The 9,357-nt window shown below is 44.2% G+C and overlaps 1 protein-coding gene across 3 annotated transcripts in view; it reads right to left on the bottom strand.

Moving 5' to 3' along the window:
- Positions 1-8,238, bottom strand: part of exoc4 (exocyst complex component 4) — a 298,065-nt gene extending 289,827 nt beyond the window's left edge. For 2 of the 3 annotated variants that reach the window (XR_014553501.1, XM_083654562.1), the window contains exons 1-2: positions 8,138-8,229; positions 2,709-2,898 (exon numbers count right to left, since the gene is read on the bottom strand). Coding sequence is in view for 2 of the 3 variants with exons in the window: in XM_083654562.1 (XP_083510688.1) it covers positions 2,709-2,898; positions 8,138-8,217 (270 nt within the window). In the remaining variant the exon portion in view is untranslated. Of the gene's footprint in view, positions 1-2,708; positions 2,899-8,137 lie in introns of all 3 variants that reach the window. The other variant, XM_083654561.1, reaches the window with a different exon arrangement.
- Between the last annotated feature and the right edge of the window lie 1,119 nt (positions 8,239-9,357).

The following is a 9,357-nucleotide window of genomic DNA, read 5'->3' on the forward strand; positions in this document are numbered from 1 at the left end:
AAAAACGCACAATATCCGTCGGAAATGGCAAAATCAACTGAATTTCAAAATAAAATTCAGTTACTACAACATGTTGAGCAGAGACAGAGAGATTGACGGGTGGCTATCACGTGGGGCTTTCTCCCCGTCTGCAAACAAATCTTCATGAGAGAGAATAGCAACCGAAGAAGCAAGATGGACAATGTTGTTGTGTGCCAGGCTGCCAGCACATATTCTTGCAAGATCACCTCTCTAAAATGTCCGACTATAGTCAGACCTGGTTATATCCAGCATCAATAGAACATTAAATATATCCGATTTATTTTACCTAGAGGCTACCCATGACAATTCTGGACAACACGTGAAAAAATACAGTCGGGAGAGAGGAGAGGCGCTTGTGACTCGGCTCCAGGTTCGGCGTGCAAAAGGCGTGCGGTGTGATCGCAAAAGCGTGTAACAGGTTCACGCCCAGCTCGGCGTAGGCGTGGGTTGAGGCAAGGCAAGGCATAGATTGTCTGTGTGAACTAAGCCAAAGCCGAGCTAAAGAAGGTGTAGGGTCTGCTCTGCGCACGCAGGGGCCAGCGCTGCTGGTTGCAGCTAAAAGATATTATTTGGCCAAACAAAATTCCTTTGTTTTCACTGTTTTATTGAAGGAAATTATTTTTGAGGTGTCATTACATCAGAAAATATTAGCTTCAGAGTCAATGATGTGCTTGAAATGCTTCAGTTCACAAAAGGCTGAATATCTCAGATTCTAAATTGAAACGTGTGTTTTTGCTGAAATCAACCTATCTTCTCCGGCTGATAACTAAAGAACGGAAAATGATATCAATAAACTTTTTTTTGGAGATGATAGAAGAGAGTCTCATCGTTCTTTGTGCATGTTCGGTGTTTACAGTAATATCACACAATATTCTGTGGGCCTCGAGAAATCACTGAAAACGCTCTGAAACTCTGGCACTGGGAGCGTCCGTTCTCCAAAAGTGGCTGGCACTCAATGAGTTAATGTAGACAGTAGGCAGAAGGCATTTTTCCTCTCGGGTGACCAGGATTTGTATGAAGTAGGGATGTTAGATCGTCCCTATTTTCATATCGTCCAATCGTGGTGATTAGAGATTGGCGATAGATGATCAAATCGCCATAAATTAATTGGCCGTCATTTTAATTATTATTATTATTTTATATATAAAGAGACCTATTCCTATTTAATGGCATTAATATTTCGAGGGGGAAAAACAATCGATCATTCAATACAGCCTGAAGAACAAATGTAGATTATGCATTTATAAGAGAAAAGATTAAAGAGAGACCGCCCATGCGTTCTGAAGCCGCCTCTCATACGTTCTGAAGCCGCTGAAACTCTCAATGACTTTTTTTCTGCTGTCTACTTTTTCATGTTCATTTTGGATGATTTAACACCGGCTGTAAGGTAATGTAACTGTTGCACTGTTGCGCTCTTAACACCACCGAGAATGGAGTAAAGTTTGAACCGACAAGATCTCCATGAGATTTATTCACAGGTGCGTGGCAATGTGATGGCTGCAGAGATGCCACGCAGTGTAAAATACACTCAAATCACTCATAGCCTTAACTATGAGGAACCTCCATAAAATGGCTTACACATCAAAATATTGGTTGTGATGTTACGATTACCGTAAATTCTGGACTATAAGGCGCACCGGTGTATAAGCCGCACCTGCAAAGTTGACTGTTTTTTACATATATAAGCCGCACCGGACTATAAGCCGCGGGTGTTTTAATGGTTTTTTTTTTTTTTTTTTTTGTGTTTTAATGTTTAATTACCATATGTAAGGGTTCATGCACAGAGGGGATTGTCGGGAAAGAGATGGCTGTTTGAGGAAGCTCCCATTTATTAACATTTCAACAAAACAACATAACACAACACCACCTGTGTTGTTTTTTACAGTGCACACAGTGTCCGCGGTGTGGTGAAAAGAGGGCAAGAGAGGAAATTAAAACAGAAGTGGATTTATAGTTAGAAAGAGTGCTAAAAAAGAGAGATTTTTTTTTTTTTTTTTTTGAAAAAATCCATAGATAAGCCGCACCGTTATATAAGCCGCAGGGGCCAAAAAAGGCCAAAAAACGGGAAAAAAGGTGCGGCTTATAGTCCGGAATTTACGGTACATATGGAGTGAAACTACGGTAGTCTAAAAAAGCATTACTCAAAATCTATATTAAGGTTAACGTTACATTTAATTTTTAAGACATACTTTTACATTGTGGCTGACTTGACCCTGCTTGTTGAGAACTGGAGAGGAGCTGAGACGAGACGAGAGAGCAGAGGAGTGCTGCTGTAACGTTAATGCACGGCTTTCCCCCCTCACTCCTCTCCACCAGAAACACCAAGTGTACAGTAGGGCGCAGCTTCTAGAGATTATTTTAACATCTTATGATAGTAAATTAGTTAAAATCGCCTTAAATATCGCAGAAGAAAAGCCAATTGGCGATCACTCCCTTCAATCGTCAATATACGATTTGATCGCAAATCGGCTCATCCCTAGTATGAAGTAAGTCAGGTTTTCAGTCATGCAGCATTAAGGCCTCAAAGCTCATGACAAAGGAATACTTTTAATGAATGAAGAATGAATTTGTCATGGTTTTGTTATGCAGCTCAGTGTGCTCTTAAATCCAACTTTGTCAGCAGGAATTCCAGTGTTTTCAGTCCAATGTCCATTTTGTGTATGTATGTGTGTGTCTCCTTCTGCTACCTGTTTGATCTTGTTGCGGGAACTGGTGATGCGCTCGGTGATGCTCTGGTAGGTCCTGATAGCAGTGGTGAGCTCAGCGTAGTGCTGAACAATCTGCTCATCCAGGTCCCTGTCACATTTCTCAAAGGCCTCCTCCAGACGCCCCTTCTCTGTCTCCCTGTCCTGCACATCATCACTGTTGGACAAAGTCCTGGATTCAGAGAAGAGGGAAAAGGGGGGTCAATCACAAATACAACGTCCAGGGATCTGATTCCAGCATCAGCACTTTCACAGTGGAGACGAGTAGTGAATCTTAGTTAGAAAATGGAAATCATCACTGTAAGTAACCCTGCCTAATATAGATGCTGTCAGAAATACTGTAATTGTGGGGCATCCACCGTCCGGGTAGTGTAGTGGTAGATTCCCTGCCTACCAACACGAGGGTTGCAGGTTTGCACCCCTGTGTTACCTCCGGCTTGGTCGGGGATCCATTAGAGCCGTCACTTTTTAATCGAAATTCGAATGTAACTTTGAATGTTATATAGTTTTTTGCGGCAGGGGGATTTTTTTAAATGTAATTCCTTGATGATCCAGCAGAGGGCGCTCCGTCTGACCTATCCTGACCACCTGACACGTCTTGACTTGACATGACACAAGTTGTTGTTTGATGAGAGACACAAGACAAAATGGAGGCGGAGGAAGATGCAGCCGATGCAGACTGATGCAGACAACAACAAAGCCAGGAGCAGACAATCACATCGTCTGGGAGGTCGGCTCAAATGGCTGCACGCATATACACGTTATAAAACGGGACCTTCTTCGGCTGTGTCATTTTGGGTTTCAACTGCTCTACAGTCCACAGCGCCAGATGTATCGGTTTGGTGCTCAGTGGTTTGGTCGTGTACTACCGTTTACAATTTTGAGCATCAGCCCTGGCATGTGAATAAGGGCTCGCTATTGGAAACTACAGAATATTTTGGAATACGATGGCCGCGGATACTTTGATAACAACATTGTGTCGGAGTTAGGTACAGTTTTATTGTGTTACTTGAGTACAACAACAAATCTGCGGACACACCTGCTAGCGAGTCACCCCACTCACATTACATATCCCGTACCGGCACCCGGTACGGGATGGGTTTAGCACCCCAGCCTGGCTCTCTTGTGAGGGAGAAATCCACAAACGCTACGGATTAGCCTCCTCAAAAGCTGTGTAAAGATCGGCGCGGCCTGGGGTCCTTTAGGCTAGAGCGAGGTGCTCGCCGCAGGCGAATGATGTGCAGCGCACAGGCCTCCTTGAGGCATCCTCTTTGTCTATGGTGCGGCATAGTAGGATTGCCTTTTGGGAGGGTCTGGTGAGACGAAGGAGGAGCGCGGCCTGGATTCACCCACAGGGCCTTAGCCCTCCATGCACCGAAGGGTCTTTCAATGCTGCGGTGTAGCACTAGCTCTATTGCAGCGGATTGGGCGTGATCAACCCTTCCGCGGGCAACGTTGCAGACTGAGTAGGAAGGCTGATCCGTGAGCGGCTGCTTCCGGGACGCGGGTCAGGGTCTTAATCGGCCTCGGCTGGGTCTACTGGGCGAGGGTGTATGATGTTCGATAGACCCGAAACACCTTACGACCCCAGTTAACATCACTGATGACGCGTCCCAGCGCATGCTGTAGCATTGTATTTTGAATCTTATGTAACATGTAACGTAAAAAAGTGACAGCTCTAGCTTCCATACAGGTACGATTGGCTGGTGTCTACGGGTGGGAAGCCGGACTGGGGTTACGTGTCCTGGTCGCTGCACTAGTGCCTCCTCTGGTCAGTCAGGGCGCCTGGTCTGGGTGGAAAGGAACTGGTGGAAAAGCGTGATCCTCCCACGTGATACGTCCTGCCGGTGAAGCTCCCCCTGTCAGCTGAAAAGAAGTGGCTGGCAAATGCGCATGTGTCGGAGGAAGCATGGTGCTAGTCTCGGCTCTCCCCAGATCGGCAGAGGGTGGAGCAGTGACCGGGGCAGCAGGGGGAAGAATTGGCCAAGTACAATTGTGGAGAAAATGGGGGGAAATAATAATAATATAATAATAATATTAATAATACTGTAATTATGCATTTAGTGCATGGTACAAGTAGGTGCTTATCAGCATTGCGCACCTACTTGTAGTGTGCAGTAAACTCATAATTACAGTATTTCTGACAGCATCTGAAGACAGGGTTACTTAACTCATTGAGTGCCAGCCACTTTTGGAGAACGGACGCTCCCAGTGCCAGAGTTTCAGAGCGTTTTCAGTGATTTCTCGAGGCCCACAGAATATTGTGTGATATTACTATGTAAACACCGAACAGGCACAAAGAACGATGAGACTCTATTGTATCAGCAGCAAAAAAAAAATTATTGATATCATTTTCCGTTCTTTAGTTATCAGCCGGAGAAGATAGGTCAAAAACATCTAGAAGCTGAGATATTGAGCCTTTTGTGAAATATAGCATTTCAAGCACATGACTGACTCTGAAGGTAATATTTTCTGATGTGACACCTCAAAAATAATTTACTTCAATAAAACAGTGAAAACAAAGGAATTTTGTTTGGCAAAATAATATTTTTTAGCTGCAACCAGCAGCGCTGGCCCCTGCGTGCGCAGACCCTACACCTTCTTGCTGGTCTTGATTTACTGCTGGTGGGCATCAGATAGCTTGTTTGCCTGTCTCTGTCAATCGAGCCTGCTGTGTGGGTGTTGTGTGTTGTACGCTGCCCTGCGTGCCCCACCCCCCTCCTCCTCCTCCTTCGTGGGAGTGTCTCTGCGCGACTCTGAGTGTCGCTGCGTTTGCTCTCGCTCTGCTTTTGCTCCGTCTGCACTGAAAAGTGCGCTGCATCCCCCCGCTTTTTCACAGCCTGTCCCGGCTCCCAGCTGAGAATAATGTAACTTTTCAGAAAGAGGCTGGTGTCGGCAACTAAATCATATGGAGGGGCTATTGCAGCGGAGACGGAGGAGCTCAATTGTGGTGTCAGCAGATTGACTGCTGTTCACAGGCACAGCTAACGTTATGCTTCATGCATATCGATGCGATTTCCGTTTCCTCATGACTTCTTCTCTCTTTTCTCCTGGCCTTTTTCTAATCTGGAGAGCACTGTCGCCACCTAATGGGTCCCTAAAATAGCTTTTACACATTCAACAGCCACCATACTTTCACAGGAGATGGATCTGGCTTTGATACACGTCCCACCGTCAAAAAACGCAATTGACGACTTTAGTCGTCTTTGGCACTCAACGTTACTAAAGCAATTGACGACTAAAGTCGTCATTGGCACTCAATGAGTGCGTTTACATGCAGACAATAAACGGATAACTGAGAATAATCAGTTTATGGCAATAATCTGATTTCTGCGTTTACATGCACTTTAATAATCCGACAATAGGAAAAATCCGGGTTTACATGATCTAGTCAATTAGTCGGATTTCTCTCCAGAAGGCAGCGGTAATTCCGCAATAAAACAACAAAAGAAGTTGCAAAATGCAAAATCACATTTTCATTACTTCTTGTCTGGCTCGGAGGATGGTTTAGGTGAAAATGAGTTTGTATCTCGTTGTCGGGAGGCGTCGCTTTGGAAGTGTGAATCTGTATTTCCAACTTTACCAAGCATAGCGCACAGAGACAGGCAGGCGACTGAAGCACGTCAAATAACATGAACGATACAGATCTTGACCCAACTGAATTTAAATAGCTGCCAGAAAACTGAGATAATTAAGGTCTTTAGTGGCGGATAACTTGTGTTTTGAACAGCTGAGTAGGCTACGTTTTGTTCGTATAAATCTTTTTAACCCATCATCTGAAAAAACCCGTCACACACAGATCGGCTTGCACACTGAGTCCAATGCGTTTTATTAATGCGTCGTTCTATTCGCAATTCGAGACAAATATTCGTCATCTCCTGTATCCACATTACAACATAGCAGTGCAGCAACGGGGAGGCAGCAGGTCGGGAAACGCCTGTTGCAGGAGCTCCGTGCTGCTCACCTTCATCTCATCAAGCCGGCTGTGGTGCACCATGGCCGGGGAGAAGAAGCAGAAAGGGGCCAGTGAGTGAGTGAGTGAGCAGCGCGCGTCTCCAGCTGCCTTTCTCTCCCGCAACGTGTACATGCGCAGATGTATAAACCCGAAAGAAAGCTGGTTATCCTGTATACATGCAGAGAGAAGACCGATTATTGGCCAGAAACCTAGGTGTGTTTATCGGTTTATTCATAACCCGTTTATGACCATAAACGGATAAAGCTTATCCGTTTATGCTGTTTACATGACCACTTGAATAATCAGGTAACTCAGAAATCCGCTAATAAACAGTTTATTGGTGTGCATGTAAACGCACTCAATGAGTTAACAGTGATTCAGTCAGAAATACTATCAGCAATGCATCTATGGACACATTTTCCATATTCCTGTTGAATAATTTGCTGCTGCTGTTTGATCCACCTGCTGCAACATACAGGATAAATTTACCAGTCCACTGTGCTGTCTCTAGTTGTGTTTTGGCGCGCGCGCGTGTGTGTGTGTGTGTGTGTGTGTGTGTGTGTGTGTGTGTGTGTGTGTGTGTGTGTGTGTGTGTGTGTGTGTGTGTGTGTGTGTAAATTGTATGCTCCTCCACCAGTGCAGGACGCCTCGCCCCTCCTCCGCTACTGGGGCTCAAAAGTCGCTCATCCCTGCGACTCTGTGTTATTGTAAGTCGCTTTGGATAAAAGCGTCTGCCAAATGACGTGATGTAATGTAATGCTACTGCTTCCATTTGGTAAGATTTTGTTCCTACAGAAATTGTACTTGTCAATTACGATTTCAAATAGAATTACAGAAGTGTCTATACTGTAGTAGTGAGGTAGGGCGATAACCAAAAAGTGAATTTCTCATACTGCATTCCCAGCATTGTGCTGTATGTCTAATGATCAGTAAATGAAATAATGTTGGAATGTTGGAATTATTATGTTGCTACTACGAATTCCCTTGGACCCCTGGAAGTCCCTGGACCCGACTTTGGGAAAAACACTATCTAACATTACATCATTAAAATATTTGCAAACCGTTTTCCTCCTAGCAGCAGGGGTTTGCTAAGGAAGGCTACTACTGAGACTGATGAGCTGACAGACAGCTGTCAAATCCGTTAACTAGCGTCAGCTAGCTGGTTAGCTTGATAACAGTCTTTGCTCTTTGGTGACCTTTTTCTTCCCTTTCGACACTAAATAAAAACGCTGCCACTATTAACTGGCTAGGTGGTGTCTAACACTAAACACAAGAAAACAAACTACATTTGCGTGCTGTCTAATTTATTCAATTATCATTCACAATACAGAAAGGTAACAACTTAGCATAAGAGCTAGCGTTAGCTGGCAAGCCAAGCCACATACGCCGAGGAAAATAGCTATCAAAAGTCTCACCGTCGGCATTAACTCTATACAATGAATGTGACAACTCTTACCTTATGACAGAGATAAGCAGGCCAGAGGGGTCTTTGCTTTTGTTAACAGCACTCCTGTATCTCCCTGTGTCAGCTGCCATTTTTCCAGCTGCTGCACCCAAACAGGAAGATAAACGCGCGAGGGCACGAGGGGGCTGCTGGGAGTTGTAGTTCAATCACGACTGTTAGAGCTGTTTAGCAGGGTACTATCAATGAGCAGGGTTCAGGGTTCTGCAAAAACAAACAAACAAAGTTTTAATCAATAAATAAAAAAATAAAAAACATTTTTTAGTTTGAATTCATACAAACTTCATAAAGATAGTGAAGGCCACACAGTCAGCCTGTTGTGCACATAGGTTGTGCACGATGCCAAGGATTTGTACTTGTTGATCAATCACCACTGTGGGTGGTGGTGGTGGTGGTGGTGGTGATGATGATGATGATGATGATGATGATGATGATGATGATGATGATGATGATGATGATAAGATGATGATGATGATAATGAGGAGGAGGAGGAGGAGAAAAGGGAGGAGGAAGAGGTGGTGATTATGTTTTTGGAGTGGATGATGATTAAGGGCTTCATAATAGTGTTATTATTATTATAGGGCGGCTGTAGCTCCGGAGGTAGAGCGGGTTGTCCACTAATCGCTTTGGATAAAAGAGGTCGGTGGTTCAATTCCCGCCTCCTCCAGTCTGCATGTCGAAGTGTCCTTGGGCAAGATACTGAACCCCAAATTGCTCCTGATGGTGTGCCAGCACCCTGCGTGGTAGCCTGCCGCCATCGGTGTATGAATGGGTGAATGCACCTACTGATTGTAAAGCGCTTTGGATAAAAGCGCTATATAAATGCAGGCCATTTACCATTTACCATTTACCATTGATACAGGCGAGAGTGGTGGCGGTGGTGATGATGATGATGCTGATATTTACAAAATTGGACAACATGTGAATACAATCGATTTCAAACATTGCTATTCTAAAGGAATAGTTTGTATAGTAGAAGGTAAATTGTTTCACTGTAACACTTTTAATCCAATCCTCATCAAAGAAAGGTTGAGCAGAGTAGAAAGGAGAGAGACAGTATGTCAAGTCAAGTCAAGTCAAATTTTATTTATATAGCACCTTTCATACACAAGGCAATTCAAGGTGCTTTACAAAAAAAAAAAATCGAAAAAACAAGCAGCAAAGCAATGCACATATAAAAAACACATAAAAAACACAGCCGACAGTTTTAGTTA

The sequence above is a fragment of the Poromitra crassiceps genome (assembly GCF_964638095.1).
Source record: "Poromitra crassiceps genome assembly, chromosome: 2".
Lineage (NCBI taxonomy): Eukaryota > Metazoa > Chordata > Actinopteri > Beryciformes > Melamphaidae > Poromitra > Poromitra crassiceps.